The sequence below is a fragment of the Ictalurus punctatus genome, chromosome 9 (assembly GCF_001660625.3).
Source record: "Ictalurus punctatus breed USDA103 chromosome 9, Coco_2.0, whole genome shotgun sequence".
NCBI lineage: Eukaryota > Metazoa > Chordata > Actinopteri > Siluriformes > Ictaluridae > Ictalurus > Ictalurus punctatus.
Window position 1 is genome coordinate 18,495,766 of NC_030424.2, and position 19,235 is coordinate 18,515,000.

The 19,235-nt window shown below is 37.4% G+C and overlaps 2 protein-coding genes and 1 long non-coding RNA gene across 3 annotated transcripts; 1 reads left to right on the plus strand and 2 right to left on the minus strand.

Annotated features, from left to right (window-relative positions):
* Positions 1-1,145: 1,145 nt before the first annotated feature.
* Positions 1,146-6,501, minus strand: psma3 (proteasome 20S subunit alpha 3). The gene is given in 11 exon segments (NM_001200518.1): positions 1,146-1,332; positions 1,418-1,482; positions 1,577-1,644; positions 2,767-2,813; positions 3,613-3,678; positions 3,785-3,857; positions 3,981-4,054; positions 4,345-4,446; positions 5,495-5,618; positions 5,723-5,805; positions 6,396-6,501. Coding segments are annotated over 11 exon segments (768 nt in total). The 5' UTR covers positions 6,417-6,501; the 3' UTR covers positions 1,146-1,287.
* A 744-nt stretch (positions 6,502-7,245) lies between these two features.
* On the plus strand, positions 7,246-8,464 carry LOC108269757 (uncharacterized). The gene is made up of 2 exons (XR_001813557.3): positions 7,246-7,650; positions 8,196-8,464. It is a non-coding gene; the product is annotated as an uncharacterized LOC108269757 (long non-coding RNA).
* Positions 8,465-8,773: 309 nt separating this feature from the next.
* adpgk2 (ADP-dependent glucokinase 2) lies at positions 8,774-18,892 on the minus strand. Its single transcript, XM_017475739.3, has 6 exons — positions 18,615-18,892; positions 17,337-17,496; positions 14,262-14,452; positions 13,917-14,013; positions 11,864-12,000; positions 8,774-11,046 (listed from the first exon to the last, which is right to left on the minus strand). The coding sequence occupies exons 1-6, from the start codon at positions 18,802-18,804 to the stop codon at positions 10,370-10,372; spliced, it is 1,452 nt and encodes a 483-aa protein (XP_017331228.1). The 5' UTR covers positions 18,805-18,892; the 3' UTR covers positions 8,774-10,369.
* Between the last annotated feature and the right edge of the window lie 343 nt (positions 18,893-19,235).

Genomic DNA, 19,235 nt, shown 5'->3' on the forward strand with positions numbered 1-19,235 from the left:
TAGTAAATAAATTACTATCTTTCTAAAATTCATACACTAGATGGTAGAGTTCACAGTGCATGATGTAAGTGTGTATAGTACATAATTTTTCTGAAAACACATTTTCAGAACAGAAGTAACTAAGTATGGGGTTAATTTTAATATAAATAGATTATGATCCAAAATGTTAGTAGTTTCACAAAAGAGATTTGTGAAATTTTTTTTTTTTTTTTTTTTTTTGTTTAACAAATGCTGTGTCACAAACAACTCTGCCCTGCATTCATTTGTGGATTGTGTCCTGTGCATTTTAATAATTCTAGCCTCAAGAATGCACACAACAGTTGGACTCTGCAAATCAGATAAGTCACATTGCACCAACCAATCAGCACTTTCGTGCTCCAACCAATCACGTTTTGTTTTACAATCAGGACAGGAACAGTGTCATGGGTCATAAATGCACTGTTATAGATGAGTGGTCTAATGCATTAGTAATGATTGATTCACTGATGTAGTAAGGAACAGAACCAATATAGACTATAGTCATTATGTACTGCAGTGCAATAGCTTAAATATGCACTATATACACAGCTCAACTACTAGTTTAAGTGAGAGAGACAAACTACTGAGCAGAGAATAGTTCATTTCTTCATAAAATTGTATGCTTATTTTCAATAAATATAATGAGTATTTGACTCACACTTTCTTTGCGTGCCTGTTTAGCATTTAACTCTGCAGTCCCAGAAAGATGTTAGTTTCTGCACCATCATAAGTCACTGACTTAGTCAGCTAGCTGAAGAAAAGTTGCATTTTGTTCATTGTACCCTCTCTTCATATATTCAGAGGGAATGAAACTGACATTAATTGGAGACACTACAGGTGAGTGACAATTCATTATATATCTATATCTCCACTGGACAAAGTGCCTAATATTTTGCTTCCCATCTTGACTGGCGGACTATCGTATAAGTATGTGATGGTTATGACTAAGGCCGAGGGCCAAAGCAATTGCCTTCTCTGCCTATAGGTAACGCTGGACTTGTGAACAGGGCAGCCTCTCTGAATACCTGGATAAGCCTTCATTAATTCATTTAGCTATTGAGTTGTGTTGATGTTTTCCTAATATAGTGTAATTTTTTAAATTTAAATTCCAACTTAATACAAAATGGAACATTAGACATGTTTCATTTATTTAATTCTGATCTTAAGCATACCCACAGTTTAATTATCTAGAAAACATATAAAAGGAAGTTTGAGGGCTGTCAGGTGCATGTAAAAGGAGTATGTTCGAGAATATTGGTGTCCAGCGGGTTACATATTGTCCTCATCTGAGTCATCATCTTCTTCCAATGAATCCTGGGGAGGGGAGAACACAACCACAACAAGAAATGAGCAAAAACTACAGAAAAATTGAGATCGAGTTTATTGCTGAAGGACTTACTTTAGCGTATTTCTCAGCCTCCTCTTTGATATCTTTAGGGACCAGCTCATGCCTTCCTTTAGTGACTGAAATGAAGGATAACGTCAGTAAGGCACTTTGATACGTGTGGCATGTTCACTTCTTTTCTCTTTAAAACTAAAACAAATGGATCTTTGCTACCTTCTCCAACCCAGCTCAGCTCCAACTCAAAGGATTTGTCCTTCACCTCATCGTGTACAATGTAGATGCTGTTTTAAAAAAAAAAAAAAAAAAGCATAATTAATCTTGTGCTCATCCTGTAAAACTTTGCCTCTTCCCAATGTAAGGAATGAAGAGTAAGCTTTCCCCATCAGCACTAGCAGACCTTGTGATTTGATTAGATTTAAACTCTGTGGCACCCTATCTGATTTTATACAACAGTTCATTCTGGTCCACTATTTTGATAGGACATGCTGTGTTCCAAGAGTGCTTATATTTAATGTAATTGCACTGGGACCTTTCACTATTTGAATCACTCCGCTTGTCTATGTTCACCACGTAAAATTCCAATTCTAGCAACAGTCCCAGTGAAACCTTTACTACAGTAGTGTTAGCAACATCAGCGGATATAGCATGATACATTTGTGTTTAACTTTTGGCAAGCCTATTTCACTGGATGCACCTTCAACAGGAATGTACAAATCAATGTGAGCTAGCTAACTGACATGCTATAAAGTGAGTGTAGCTTCTTTAGGATGTATTTCCATTTGCAGAGCAAAAATAAACTAATTATTGTCCAAAATGTCAGTTACTTGCTATTAATTTCTTGTTTATAAAACTGTGACATAAAAGCAAGATCACACTTGCAAGAGTGCAGATATCAGCACAACTGTGATTACCTATAACCTTGTGCCTACAGCCGAATCACAGCCATACCAGTGTTTAGTATATCTGCACTCTCGCAAGTGCGAGATTGCATAAATAATTTGATTCTTTAATGATTTTTCACCAGTATTTGTTGCTTGTTTGTTCTTTTTAAAGATCCATTATGAAAAACACCAAGCTTGATGAAGCTAAGTTAACTGGAATAAATTCAATGAATTTCTCTGTAGTCATTTTGTTCCAGTTTTCATAGCATTTGTTTACAAGTCAAACTAACACTAAAGTTTTAAGGTCTACTTTTAGTTACCCAACATAACTATTGAAATGTTTCCTAACCAAGCATGCATCCTAAGTGATACTACACATATGCAATTGATTTCTTTTGTCACTTGTTATGTGACTGAATTGGAAATTGTGTTCCATTCATTCCAACCATTAATTTTACAGTGCTGAGAGATAGAACCGGTATGAGAGCCTAAAGGTTTTTACTCTGTATAGATTGTACTTACATTTTTGCAACCTCTTTCACCAGCTCTCGGCAGGTCATTTCTTTCATCTGTTTAAATAAGGAGGATGTTTAAAAAGAATTAGCCAGTCTACTGAACAATCTTCTTGTAACATTTCACATGTCCAACATGAATTAATTATGTCCGGGAATACCCGCATACTGTTCCTTATTCCTCAGTGTTACATACAGTATATCTGATCAGAAAGTGTGCGTGTGCAGTTTCCTTACAATCTGTGCAATCAAACTCATGTCTGGTCAGTGTGCATGTAAATTTGAACATAACCATTTAACAACCTAAACATGCTTGATTAAGAGTTAAATAATTAAAATTGATATCAATATTGTCCAGTATAATAAGTAGAGTAGTACAAACAATAATGTCAAATAACGTTAATAATCAATTGTACACACAAAGCTCATACTAAAATTTAGGTAATGGGGTTTAGTGTAAACATGTCATTTGTAAATGTGCATCAGTCACACACATGGATCTTTATTAGCTCAGTTGAATAATAAGCTTTACACACAAGAGACACCTTGAACTGATCATGGTGCATATGGAAGCCTGGCTCATCTATATTCATAAATGAAGATTTAATTAAATCTGACCTACTCAAGTTCAAAAATAAATAAAAACCTAGCTACTTGCATATAAGCATTTTGTTTTCATGCAGCTGAAGCTGATTAATAAATTATGCTCAGAACAAAGCTAATTTTTGGTGAAAAAATTTGCAGACAAACTAATTTGCCATTTTTGCATGCTCAAATTGGTGCTTATTTCTATGCAATTTTGATGAATAAGGATCTAGGATTCACATTATCTCAGACACAAATAGTGGAAACCCACCTGAAGTTTCTCAATTTCTGTTTTTGCAGCTTGCTTGGCTTTTCCAATGGCACAGCCCCAGTAACCCTATAAACAGGGACATAATGTTTATACTTGTACTAAGATTCTGTAAAACTCTATCCATACAAACTCTGTTTAAGGCTTATATGTGGCAAAACTGACACCATCTTACATATGAAATCCCTGATGGGTCCACCATGTACAGCTGGGGGCCGTCATCTTCGTCATAAGAGCCAAGGATGAAACTGGAATCAGAAGTCACAAAAATGTCCTCTTCAACCCTCAAATACTTTTGTAAACATAAAAACCATCTAATACTGTATTGAAACTGTTGAATGATAATCTTGTTTTGTATTAATTTTACCTACCTGCACCCAAAGGGACGTACAGCACTGTATAACGTGTAGGCATGGACATACATGGCGACTCTGTCTGCTAGATGCTTTTTGGAAAATGAAAGAAATAACAAGGAAATTAAATCATTTTTTTTTTTTTTTTTTTTTTTTTTTTTAAATAAACAGTGCAAGTTGTGAAGGAATAAAGCAGGGGTTTGTATGGGATTTTTGGATAATAATTTAAATTTAAAAACAAGTTATACTACCCACTGTAACTACCACAACTCAAACATTTTTTAGGCTCTATAATACTGGGAAATGTTAGTAACAGCACTGTCTTTTACATAACAAAAATAATGATTATGTGCATCCAGTGCATCCCAGCTTTCAATCTTACTTTCAGAGGGATGTCATGGCCATAGTTGGAGCGGAAGTTGGATGCCTCTTCCCTCGACACCTCAGCAAGAGATCTAGCATCTGCAAGCAGTCCTGCCACAGCCTAAAGACAGAACAAGGAATGATATTCATGTCTCATATTAAAAGCATTAAACTTAAAAGGAAATATACATATCAAGTAATTAAGAGGAAAGAATTTATAAAACTGTCCTAAAAACAGCACTTTGCATATATTTTATTAAAGAACATGAATTTATCCATAGTTCTATTTAATGTTGTGCAACAAGTTGGTTCCTGTTAGCTATAAATCATTCATTCCCACAATTGTAGCAGGTTGTTAAAGAGAAATCGCAAAGCCCTCCAGCTTTACCTCCTATACAATAGAGACTCCTTCCATAAATGTTAGTGTATATAGTGCTTCTGCCAACAATATTTTGGCATCACAAGTTTCTGTGAGTTAGTTGTTACTATAGAAATAACACTGGAACCAGAGCATTAAAATCAACTTGTCCATAACCTTGTCACAGCTGTGCTGTTATAGAAAAATCTGCACATACTGACCACATTTAAGAATTAAAAAGCACTGTGGTATAAATGGACTTATCTAAATTAACATGTTAATACAATGTTAAGTGGGAATATAATTAAGTGGGAGATAGCTGTAGTAGGAACAGAGACATCCACTACTAAAGACCAATTTGAAAGGCCAAAATGTATTTACAGTGCATACAACCATGACATGGTTGTTGGTGCCTGATAAGAGGGTTTGAATATTTCAGAAACTGCTGGTGCTCTGGGTGGAAATGATGTTGGGCATGGTCAGAGGAGAATGGTAACTCAACACACTTTATAAGCATGCTGAGCAGAAGAGAAGCTCAGAAATGGCTAAACCTTGAGGTGCATGTGCTACAACAAGCCACATCGGGTTCCCGTCCTGTCAGCCAAAAACAGGACTCTCACACCAACCTGCCTGGCACCATCAGCCATGCCACGAACAAACTCACATCATTGCTCTACTGCCTCATGAGCAGATGACCGGATAACTGCATGAATGAGCAGGGGTACAGGTGTTCCTATTAAAGTGGATGGTGAGTGCATATCTGCGTTACACCACTACCAAGTGCCTTTATATCATGAATATAACCTCGCACCATGCCAACATGACGATCGATGTTGAAGATACGCTTGTTAGAGCCCTCTTCGTACAGTTTGGACAGCACCAACTTCTCTACACCAAACACTACTCCATCTTTGCAGCGGATTCCAATAGCTGTACTGCAGAAACAAACAAAAGGCCATCAACATGCTGCACATTTATCTGATAGAAACGTTTAGAAAGGTGAACAAGAAAGACAGACTTCCCATACAATAGCGCTTACCTGCTATTTTCTACTGCTTTCATGGCATACTCTACTTGAAATACCCTGCCATCGGGCGAAAACGTGGAGGCAGACAAGTCATACTAGATTAAGGTTTAAAAAAAAGAAAAAGCTGTTAGTATTAAGTAAATCTTAACAACAGAATGCTCATAAGTTAACTAATTACATACAAATATACAGCATGTGTTAAATTATTATCATTCCTTATGACAGTAGATATTGATACGAAATGTTTTCTGGTTACAGCGAACATTTATTTGCCTTGGGAGAAAAAGAAGATTACTTTCACTTTTGTTAGCCAGTTAGCTAACGCTGTGTGTCATTAGAGCTGAGTGCAGGGAGTTTAGCTTGTTATTCATTGTTAGCAGGCAGTGACTCAGCAGAGACATAAACGAAAATAAAGTCCAGCGTTCACTAGAAGTATAGAACCAATATTAAAAAGCTCGCCAAAGCATTATTCTTACATTTTCGACTGTAATCACTAAAAATATATAAGCTTCAATTGGTGCTTAGGCAGTTGACTAATCACTCAGAATGTGCTCTTGGGCAGTGTGAGAGCAGCGCAGCTACAAACACCGGAACATTCATTAAAGAGCAAACTCTAAATATTATAAACTGAAGCAGCTTTAAAAAAAAAAAAAATAACAGGTACAAACATTCAATTTAAACTCACCCCGGTCCCAATAGAACTCATTTTACTCTACACCTGTACACTTTAGTTCACCACAAACCACCAACTAGCTAACTATAGCATCTGCTAACGGTAGCGGCAATTCCTGACTGAATCAGGCACCACGCAATAAGGACGTCTCTGATTGGACACAATATCCTCCAATCACGACGTAGTTAAAACGTTCCAGTGACGTGAAGTCAGCTTCTCAGGCTACGAAAACACAAACCTCTGGACATAAAGATAAAGTGTTTCTCTTTTTTTATATGGTTGTATCTTTTTGAACAGCTGATTGGAACTCCGAACCTCTTTATATGTCCACTTTAAATGCAATAAAGGTTATTTATAATAACAATATTATTAATATGAATATATTTTGCTTGTATTTCCTCATTTGTAAGTCGCTTTGTATAAAAGAACTGTCTGCTAAATGAATCAACGTAAATGTAAATATTAAAAAGTCTGCTAAAATAAATAAAAATTCTGTTAGAAACTTGAAGCACACACACTCACCGTACACTTTAATAGAAACACCTGTACACACTGATGCAGTTATCTAATCAGCCAATCACGTGGCAGCAGCACAATGCAAAAAAAAATAAATCATGCAGGTACTGGTCAAGAGCGACATTTAATGTTCATATCAAACAACAGAATTGGGGGTATGTTCTCTATGACTTTAACCTTGATATGGTTGTTGGTGCCAGATGGGCTGGTTTGAGTATTTCAGAAACTGTTGATCTCCTGGGAATTTTACACACAACAGTCTCTAGAGCAGGGGTGTCCAGTCTTCTCTGTAAAGGGCCGGTGTAGGTGCAGGTTTTCATTCCAACCAAGCAGGAGCCACACCTGATTCCACCTGTTTAATCAGTTGATCTTGGCTTTCAATAGACTCAGGCCCTTTCCGGATAAGATTGGACACCCCTGCTCTAGAGTTTACACATAATGGTGCGAAAAACTAAAAACACCCTGTGAGCAGAGAGTCTACTGGCTGAAACACCTTGTTGATAAGAGAGATTAGAGGAGAATGACTAGACTGGTCTGAGCTGACCGTCTATAGTAACTCAAATAAACACTCTTTGCAACTGTGAGGAACAGAAAAGCATCTCAGAATGCATAACACATCAAACCTTGAGGTGGATGGGCTACAACAGCAGAAGACCACATCAGGTTCCACTCCTGTCAGCCAAGAACAAGAATCAGAGGCTATCATGGGCACAGACAACACATGGACAACTGAAGACTGGAAATAGACCAGGTGATATTGTTTTCTAATCTTTAACTCTCCAGTTTGGGTGAGCCTGTGCCCATGATAGGCTGAGAAGTAGTGAAGAGAAGTGTTTAAGGTGCCGAGTACAGCAGGTGGATTAAGGATACTTGGGTAGATTTAATTAAGAAAAATTAAAGGGGGGTGAATTCCAGATTAATGCCATACCCTTGGAAAAGGATGTTCAACAAACACACATGGAAGTCATGGACAAATGTCCACATACTTTTGGCCATAGGGTGTATATCATGTTCCTCACTATATCCTGGACAAACAAGATCTTGCATTGCTGATGGAAAAGGACTTACTGATGGTGTTCACGACTGAACTGCAGTCAGCATTCACAAAAAATATCTATGGATCACAGTGAAAAATATCACAAATTCAATCTGATACCAATCCAGTGTATTCAGGAAGTACCTGTCCTGATGATATTTATATCCAGCTTAATAAAAAAATAAAAATAAGCAGTGAAACTTTATATCTGCCTCACAGCTCCAGGGTCCCCAGTTTGATGTCTGTGCCATGTTTTACAGGTTCCCATCTAAGGTGTATTCCCACCACAAGGCCAGTATTCCAGATGCAACATGACCCTGACCAGAATAAAGTGGTTACTGAAAATTAATGAATGAATGCATTTTATATCATGTTGAGATATTACAGAAATTTCATCCACATTCAGGAATACAAGTTTATCTGCTGTTCTAAGTGTTAAATTGTCACCCAAGTGTTTATTTTGCTCTAAAATTATTTGACAAGATTTTTACAACTGGGATGTATTAAAATTCTTATTGCAATCAATAAATATTTTGAGTTTTAATTATACACAAAGCTGACAGGATTATACTTCTTCACCAAGCCAGCATGAATATCCATGCAATTATTACTACAGTGATCTCAGGTGTGACCATGACATCTAATGTTATTGTGTATTTACCTAATATTTAGATGTGAGGGCATGCTGAGGTGTGTCTTGATCACTGTTGATTGATGATCAGTTTTGTCAAAGAGGAGCTCTTTATATTTCTGCCCAAACTCTGCACTGTTATGGGTGTTTCATTGTTGCTATGTGCAATATTTAACAATAAAAACACGAAATATGTCAGAAAGCATGTCAGAAATGGAATGCAAGTTTTAATTACATAAAAATAAAAAGGAGCAGTTCAGAAACACACTTTCACTTGTAACCCAGCTTATTCATTCATCAAACTTGGTACAGAGATATAAAAACAGAACAGGTAAAAAGAGCAGCAAAGGCACTGCCACACCAGACAGATAACAGATACATTTACTTCCACTCAAATATGGCTCATTACTACGCTACATTATCCATAAACATCATTACCATTGTGTGTATATTCTTTCAAACTTAAAACCATCTAAATATGTATAGTATTATACATATAACTCTCAACACAAACGGAATTTCCATTGCATTTCTTGTTTTTACTTCATACAATACAAAATATTCCTATTTCTGAGCAGGTGATCAGTCATTAGCAAGTTCAAACAATAATAGTAAGGCTGGAACAAACACCATCAAGTGTGCTGCTGTTTTCTTCATTGCTTCAAAGTCAAATGATGTGAATCCATACTAACCAGGCTCGGCTAATCCCTGAGACACCTTGGGCTATCGGCAGCTAAATGTCCGAAAACATTTCTGATAGCGTTCACAGGGTGGACCATCTCCAACTCTACCCAGTTGTGCCTCATACAGGAGGGTAACAGGAAAACAAGTACCCTCTTCCACGCATTAATCTAGGCAGCAGTCAACAGATTTCATAGAGATCAAGTAGTAACAAATTCTTCCATAGGCACAAGAGGTAGGTAGATAATGGGTTCATTCTCTAGGTACTAATGATTGAAAGAAACAAGGATGAAAACCAATGAAATCCTAACATGTTGAGCTCAATTTACATTTCAATAAATTAACAAAAACTATTAAATTAATAACTAAAGCTTTTGATGTTTCCCATAGGTAGCCATGCATATCTCAAGACTTTGAGATGAAGAGAATGTTCTTGGCAGATGAGTGGCTTTGCTGTGATATTTAAATAAAGATAAAAAATAAAAATCAACAAACAAAATGCAGGAATTCAGAAAAGAAGAAAAGGTCTGGCTATAATATGTGTTCCAAAACATATTCTCTTTTACCCAATCACAATGAAATCAAGTTAGGCATAAAAGGAAATGTTAATGTGATTTTTTTAAAAGACATAAAATGATGAGAGGCAAAGTAAAATAGAAAGAAGAACAGGTGTGTAGTCAAATAAGAGTTTTGTCTTGCAAGTGGTAGAATAGTGAATGTTGCAATGCAAAGCACTGATTATGGATGTGTTGTGACAAATTCAATTAAGAAACAAATATCTGCATTAATAGAGGACTAAAATAAAAAATAAAAAAAGAACAATTATTCCAGTCATTTTACTCGATCAGACTATAGATATGGGTTTTAAACAAATCCACATTAAAGTTTACAGCATTTCTGTGAATGGTTATGAGATGACTGGCCCCAGACACATGCAAATACTATGGTACAGAATTAAAAACACACATCTGAAGGTTTTATATGCAAGTCACAAAAACAGAAAGAACTGTAGAATTTTGGAACCCAACATTGATGTTGCACTTGATTTGCAAGACTACAGCATAAAATAAAAGTCTTCATATATGTGGGATGTTTGTGTTAGTTCACTTCCCTTCTCCTCGGTTAGATCTGCAGCACGAGGCCAGCAGCAGAGATGTTGTCTCCTCCCCCAGCGGTTTGATACACCTCAGTGCACACAAGCACAGGAGCCACACAGATCTCATATTCGTCCTCGGTCCAGCAGGAGACAGGCCGGGATTCCTGCAGGGGAATTCTCTGGCTGCCTTCCGTTCTGCTTACAGAGAATGACTCGTCCAAGATGAGGCGCGCCTTGCTGGGGTCGATGTCAGAGGAGCCACATACGTGCCGGTTGGCGGTCAGTGAGGCCTTGGCCGTGGCTGACATGGTGTTCTTCCACTGAGAGCCCTGCGTAACAATTATTGCCTGGAAGGCCAGCGTGTGAACATGTAGCCTAGTGAGGGGTCGACCACGGCCGGCCTGCCTTTGCCTGTGTCCGAGGTTGACGACACGGTAAAGCTCACGCATCTGGTCCAACACGGTGGCCACACGGGGGTTGGGGTCAGACAGAACAGTTACAGTGCTACCACGCAAAAGGCTTAGTAGGTTGGGCAGCTCCTGCTCGTTCATGCCCAGGGAGTCAGCATGAGGCAGCACGAGCTCTAGCAAGTCAGACATCAGAGCCTCATCAACAAAGCTTGCCATTTCAAAATGCACATTGGTCTGAGGTGAGGCTGAAGACAGCAGCTGAGCCAGGCGACTGAGTAGCGCCTCGCGCTCTCCTGGAAAAGAGTACATTATGTCGGACACTTGTCACCCTGCCACATAAATACTGAACAAAAACTCAAACACAATACATACTGATCATGAAAGTAACAACTGGTAATATTTTTCACCTGTAAAGTATGATCTGAAAATATGTAGGAACTTTAGTATTTATAAAATACTGAAAGACCAAACCAATGGCACAAAGAATAGCAAGTTACATTAACCTAGGGTTTATTCTCTTCATTTAATGCACATTCTTTATCCTAAGTACATCTCTAGACCCTCCAAATTAGTCCAACCCAAACATCATCAATATGACAAGAGTATGGGGGAGTATGTAAGTTCAGCTAATCCTGTGTTTGCTCCAGGGCATAATGGTAAAGCACAAAGACAACAGAAACATTTTTCCCATGGTAGCTAAAGGATGACAGAGGGGTATGCATACATTCACACCAAGCAGCGCCGAATTATAAATAAGATTTTAAATAAGTATTAAATAAATATTCAAATCTACTACAATATTACAAAAGCATGAATTGTGCATACATTTGGTTTCACTACGAAATATTAATGAATAAATATTCAACAGTACAGGCTGTAAACCAGGAAAATAAATTAAAAAACAACATCTTATCTTGCAGCCTTCACGAGCATCAGAGTTATGCAATAATCTGTTTAAACATAAACTGGTGTAATTGTGGCATTCTGAAAAATTCATTAATTTCTAACAAACAAAACTAAAGATTAAAACGCTTGATCTAACACAATTTTGTTAGAAGGTATGGAGAAGAAAGAAACTGTCATGTTATATCCATGAATCACCCCACCCACCTTGGTTGAATGGAAAGTTGTCCATCATCTGAAGGCCTCCAACCACCAGCAGGTCAGGCTTAAAGCCCTGCAGCTTCTTCTCAAAGTCTTCCATCGAGTCTAAGTATGGGTTGTGGTCATCACTATGGACAATGTATCTGTGGACAAGAACCAGGTTTCAGAGCCAATATCAATGAAAGACCCAATATCCTGAGCAAATTAGCTGCTCTTTTATATAAATTTTTAACCCCATTAGTGGGCCATGACCAGTGAGTCTTCCAGAATTAAAAAATAAACCTCCTTAAATGGACACAAACAATATTACGTTAAATAATTCCTGTTAAACAAGTAATATGTTAAACAATTCCACATTTGTACTTCACTTTGGATAAAAGTATCTGCTAAATGAATAAATGTAATGTAAATGTAAATGACTGTAGTGGCATGGCAGTTTTTCTGCCAATAGTGGTTCATAAATTAATCATGGGTGAACATTATATGCTATTCAAAGTTCAGAGTTATTTAAGGTTCAGAGTGAGACAGTGATTACCAAGACCTAATTTAACATTCAACCATTTCATTCAAATGAGCTTTTCTTCTCCCTTTCCTTCTGCAGACTCAAAGCATACCTGAAGTCATGCTGTAAAACATCTATAGCCATCGGCCTATAAGGGGGTATAAGGTGAATAGTGACACTGTTCTATGCGATGGTTGTCCAAGTGTAAAAGGTGCATATGCAACACTCTAAAATACATTGTACATGAACAAACTGCATTGAATACTGAACGGAGATTGCAATGTTAATACATTTTTGTTCAGTTGTACATAAACATTCAAGAACGAACAAACATTTCCTAACTAAATAGATTTAAATATATAAAGATCCAAACCTACAGGACAGTCTGGTAGTTCTTTTAAACACTTTAACTACACTTTGATTTAGGCCATGCATACACTGCAGGTCTATCCTCATCATAATCATATATTGTTTTTCTTATAAGTTGTTTCAAGTGGTGCATTTATAAAGCGTTACTTTCAAGCTCTGTCCTACTGCACAGACAAAGAAAGTAAACTTTGTAATTAAAGGACACAAAACACCATTATTTTAATTCAAAACGATATCTTTCTAGCCCCAAATATCCAAATTTTCCAAACTGGATATTCACTAATAGTGAATTTACTCTTCTTTGTACTGTATTTTGTGTGTAATGTGTATTTGTGTGTGATATTATGTGTCAATATTTATGAAAAACAAAGTATTAGAACTAGAATTAGAGACACTCCAAAATGAGACCCTCTGCAGCATACAGGCAAAGTAGTTTACGTAACCTGATTTGCAAACAGCTTGATTATTCAAAAATAATCACACTGCTGGAAAGCAACCCTAGCAAGCTATTCTGAATTTCTAAACTTGTGTTCCACAGAGATATCAGCCTGACACAGACTTACTCTTCAGCCACAAAGAAATTGGCAATTAATAGAGCACTCTCAACCTCCATAAAACAAAACAAAACAAAAAAAGATATGAGTTAACACAAATTCCCTTAGTCATTCATAACAATGGGTAAGACCAAGTACTATAGCTGTGATGTACGGCAAAGGGTTGTTGAGCTTCACAAAATGGAAAGTGGCTATAAGAATATTTATGCCATTTCCACCATCAGGACAATAATTAAGAAGCTCCAATAAACTGGAAATGTCATGAATCAACTTGTAAGAGGACGTATGGATTATGTATGGAATAATGGTCTCAGATCTCTTGCCATATATTCTCCAACCTCATCAGGCATTATAGGAGAATGCTCAGAGTTGATATCTTGGCAAATTGAGATAACACAAAGTATTGACTAAAAGACTGCCAATAATTGTTGCACAACTATATTTAACAAAGATTTTTCTTTTTGATAAACCTGTGTTTTGTTTGAAATTGTTTGATATCCCTGAGTATTTTTGTGATTTTTTTTTTTAACAAAAGAACAAAAGGTTAAACAATAAAGACAATTTTTCACAGCCTTCTATGCTCATATTTACCAAGGGTGCCAATATTAGTGGCGGGCACTGTAAGTGTGCTAACCTATTTGCTCTTCGGGAGGTGTACGGCCCCCATGTTGCCCCAGAGGGATACTCCAGAATCAGATGAATATCTGGTTCTTCCACTGTGTTACCTGCCACTAAAAGGAGAAGGCATAATTATCACAAAACAAACAAACACCAGGATGGCAAAATCAGCTGTTTTTTGTTGGACTAGTCATTCCAAAAGAGCACATACACATAACTGATGGAACACGGCCATTTAAGTTTCATTCACCACACACTGACAAGTTAACCAACAGCAGAAAATTAAAGCAAAGAAATTATGTAATCCTATTTCCATAATACGGAGATAAATAAGAAGGCAGTCGTGGAGTCAATATCTGACCTGTGATATGTTCTGAGAGGTAGTCATTAAAGTCTGGGCTGAAGCTTCCCCCAAGTAGCACGTCACAGCCCTCGCTAGCCATCCTGCCTGCCATCACAGGTGCATTACCCCCAATTGACCAGCGGTTTCCTGGCAACTCTCGAGAGGCCTCCACCAGCTGACTGAAGAGTGTGTCGTTCACTACCAACCTCCTACAGGACGAGCATGAGTGAAAAGAAAAGAAGAAATTAAGTAATGATGATAATAATAATAATAATAATAATAATAATAATAATAATAAGAGGAAGAAGAAGAAGAAGAAGAAAACACTTGCAGTCCTCTGTGATATGAATCACATATGCCTGTATTCTTCAAATTAACTCTATAATTCTTCTATGAACTACATTATTGGACAATTTTACTGTTCAACAACCTATAAACTTAAAGGTCAGCTAACTGGAAAGACACATGTTAAATTCTGTATGGTTCCAGAAGTAAAAGGAATATACCAGCATTTTTCAGCCTAATCTCTACCAGTTATACCTGTACCCCATATATGCATCAAGAAAAAAAACAGAAAACCTGTTACAACTCTTTGTAATAGAAGTATAAACACCTTTGGTGGGACAGTCAATAAACCTTTGGCCAAGACATATTTTTTCATGAATTCTTAAGTCAAAGGGCCTTTATAAACTAAGCTCTAGATCTGTATAATTGTGTCAGTATATTTTCAGAGGAAATCAATTGTGGCTGTGTATTAGAACATAAAATGTAGGTCTCACCATACAAGGATACTACAAAAACCTTAGAGAAAGTATAAGTAACAAGAATTGCTTTTTGCTATACAGCACCAGTGTCTGAAAGTCACTTCAACATCAATAAGAAGCTCTTTGGTGGGTGTCTCATGTTTGTGTCTCTCGGTCATGCTAAGGTCGTTATTGTTTAATGTACATTCATTTGTCTTCAATAAGAGCTTTACTATGGTCAGGCTTGTCGTGGAGCCACACACTCAGTCCTAACTAGGGGGGAAATTTAGCATAGACATGTTTTTGGAAGGTGGGAGGAAACCAGAGAACCTGGAAGAAACTTACAAATACACAAGAGAACACTACACATACCATAATCCAAACTCAGAACTGAACTGTGAGCCATGAGCTGTGAGGTGTTAATATACTTGAACACCACCACAAGATCATTTATTCAACAGAAATACCAATAGATACAACAATAGAGACACCCTTCACCTCAGAAGTTAGTATTGTCCCCTTTAGCAGAAAAAACATTTTGTAGGCATTTTGCATAATTGTTCACCAGTCTCTGACATCGGCTTCCTGGAATTACTGCATGAAATATTCTTTCAGTTGCAAGATTTTTGAGGGTTATCTTGCATATACTGCCCATTTCCTTGGTGGATTTGCTAGTGTGCTTAGGATCATTATCCTGTTGAAAGGTCCACTTTCGGTTCAACTTCAGCCTTCAGACAGATGGCCTCGCATTATCTTCAAGCACTCTTTGATATGATGCAGAATTCATAGTTGAGTCAATGAATGCAAGCTGTCCAGTCCCTGATGCAGTGAAGCAACCACAAACCATAACATTTCCACCACCATTCTTCACAGTTGGTATGAGGTGCTTCTCCTGAAAAGCTGTCTTTGGTCAGCGCCAAACTTGTCTGCTGTTACTGTGGCCATACAACTCTATTTTCATCTGTCCAGAGCACATTATTCCAAAAGGCCTGGTCTTTGCCTATATGCTCATTGGCAAGCTGTAGTCTTGCTCTAATGTTCTTTTTAGACAGCAAAGGATTTCTCCTGCCATGCCTCCCATCTCTTTCTGATTGTAGAAGCATGCACTTTGACACCAACAGTTGCAAGACTTACTAGCAGATCTAGTAAGTTCCCGAAGACTTCTTTTTGTATCAGACGGTCTGCTCTTGGGCTGAATTTACTGGGACGGACAGTCCTGGACAAATTGTCAGTTGTTTGAAATCTACGCCACTTGTAGATGATTTTCTTTACAGTGGAATGATGTATTTAAAATAATTTGGAGATCTTTTTAAATCCCTTGCCAGACTCATAGACATCCACAACCTTTTATCTGAAGGCCTCTTATAGTACTCTTTAAATCTTGGCATGATGAAACCACACACCTCAATAGCAAAGGGAACACGAGACACTAGATATGAGAGGGGTATAAATAAATTCGGTTCCACCTGCACTCCCTAAGCAGGTTCTAATCACTGACACTCAATCTTGAACACCTGATTCTAATTTTATGGATTTGAATGTGTGATACATGTAGGGATGTACTTACTTTTTCCATGTGACCATGTAACCTTTTTTTGGTTAATATAAACTGTGAAAATGACTACAAAATGTCAACTGTGTCTCATTTGATAGTGTGTCACCTTTATTAATAGGTACTATTCCAAACAGGATCAAATGTTTTGTTCAAATATATATATTAAAAAAAAGATCATTTCCATCGGGTGTACTTATTTTTTTCCACATGACTGTAAATATATTGGTCCTCAAGTATTGCAAAGCATTTTTACTATATTGCACATCCCATAAGGGTTATTCAAATAATACTTCACATTTAAAATTGTGGGAATTGTTACAAATATGGCGATCTATGATTACCAGTATTTCTCAATAAATTAGCGACACATTTTGCAAAATAGAGAAACAGTAAGAAAAAAAAATTATATATATATATATTTTTTTTTTTTCCATTCCATGGGGTGTACTTATTTTTTCACATGACTGTGTGTGTACATATAAATATACATTGTGCATTATATTCAAAGCTTACAGGAAAATGCACATTAGAAACAATATAACAACCAATCAACTTCAATTATGGATAAGATGGGTTATTCGGGTATATCAAGAACAATTTCATAGATAAACATCTCGTCTATTAGAGGGCTGATCAAGCTAATATGTGACAAGTCTCTGTGACTCTCCTTACAATGACAGGCATTTGCCCACTCTTGAAATTTGAGTACTGTGGTACAAGTAAATGTATACATCAACCAGCTGCAGAAGACAACCAGAAAGCCAGTTCACACATACAAACATATAGCAAACTTACTCAGAAGCTGCTCCTGGAGCAAAAAAGTAGGCAAAACTCTCAGCAAGCTGTTCCACATTCTCAATGTAGTCATGGTGCAGAGGCTGATTAGTTGGCTGCAGACCAATCTTGTTCAGCAATGTCACACCATCCACAATAATGTCCACACAGCCCCCAAACCCTGATGATTAAAGAAGTGTGAGATGACACACAGATACCAGGCATTACTGACATTAAGTGGTTTTTACACCTACATTGCTTGTGCTGCATGAAACATTTACATAAAGTACACTAGTAACTGTGGTTCATGCAAACTATGGCAGGAGATAGTGATTATCTTTCACCATTACAGCCTTTCAAAACCGATCTAATCTCACAGCTGCCTAATCTTTGAACCTGACCATCCAACAAAGCACATGGCCACAATGAGGCAACGTTTTTTGTTGTTGTTCCCAATCCTGACCATGGAGTACCCCATGTACTGCACATTTTCTGCTCGAACACACTCGGTGCAACACAGCAAGTGTTTTTAATGAGCTGATTATTTGAATAGGGTGTCTTAGAGCAGGGAAAACACTGTGCATGTGCAGGATAGGCTACTCAGGAACAGGGTTGGGAAACTTTGTTGTACTTTATTGTAACAATTTTGCAGTATCTAATGTGGCTTTAGACTGGCAATGTAGTTAAAATGAGTTGTTTTTTTATACAAAGAATAAAGCAACACTCTGCTAAACCATAATATTCAGATCAATGTAAGTTTTAGAAAAATAAACCAGAGTGATGAAAATCTTTATCAGTCAGTAATCTTTAAAGCCCTCACTGTGAGTAAAGTGCAAAGCTGATGATGACATTAGCTTATAAAGCACTCAGATTGCCCACTAATAAAGACTGGGTCAGACATTTTAATTAGGTCTAAGCCTCTGAATAATTACACTACAGCAACCTATTTTTTTTTTTTTAACTATAATTAAACCTACAGTACTTACATATAGAAAATGCCATATGTTAAGTGATCTGAAAGTAAAGTGCTGAATGGGTGAGACTGCTGAGAGTGTGTAAAATAATCTCTGGTTAAACACAGTAAGAGATGAACACCATGTGTGTTGCTAATATCAGCACAGAAATGTACACTTGTGCATAATTAAACACTTTAATTAATTAGTGTTGGTTATGTGAATACTATGCGAAAAATAAAATAAAATAAAATAAAGGGAAAAAGTTTTCACGCTTACATGTGAATTAAAAGCATAAAAACAGCACAGGAGCAACAGTAGTAACTGTTGCAGAGACTGTAGTTACCTATGGCCACTCTGGGTCTGGCGATGTTATTCATCCCCACTTTACGCTCAGCGCGTAGTAAAGAGGACAGCACAGCTCCCAGTCTCTCATCCAGCACCGACTGAGGAGAGCGGTACCAGTAGGCAAGCAGAAGCACTGTAAAAGATAAAACAGTGCCATATTTCACGCTAGAGCGCAGTTCAACGGCCATTGCACAGCGTTACTGTTAACGAAGCTGGCCAGCTGAGCTGAGAGACGACAGCAAAGCACAGTGAGTGGGCGGAGTCGAGAGAGTCGCAACGAGGGAGCAGAATGTGCTGCGTCATATCCAGGTCTGTATTGTTTAAAATAGGTCGTCAGAATAAAAGTCTCTCTCTCTCTCTCTCTCTCTCTCTCTCTCTCTCTCTCTCTCTCTCTCTCTCTCTCTCTCTCTGTGTGTGTGTGGTGTATCGATCAGCCGTTACATTAAAACCACTGACAGGTGAGGTGAATGACTTTGATTATCTTGAGGGGTGGGGTATATTAGGCAGCAAGTGAACAGTCAGTTGTCAAAATTGATGTGTTGGAAACAGGAAAAATGGGCAAGTGTAAGGATCTCAGGGCCAAATTATGATGGCTAGATGACTGGATCAGAGCATCTCC

Coding starts and splice junctions, on each gene's coding strand:
- adpgk2 (XM_017475739.3), bottom strand. CDS start 18,804: ATGGCCGTTGAACTGCGCTCTAGCGTGAAATATGGCACTGTTTTATCT. Junction 17,497..18,614: donor CAGACCCAGAGTGGCCATAG/GTAACTACAGTC, acceptor TTTAATCATCAG/GGTTTGGGGGCTGTGTGGAC. Junction 14,453..17,336: donor GCTCCAGGAGCAGCTTCTGA/GTAAGTTTGCTA, acceptor CTCGTCCTGTAG/GAGGTTGGTAGTGAACGACA.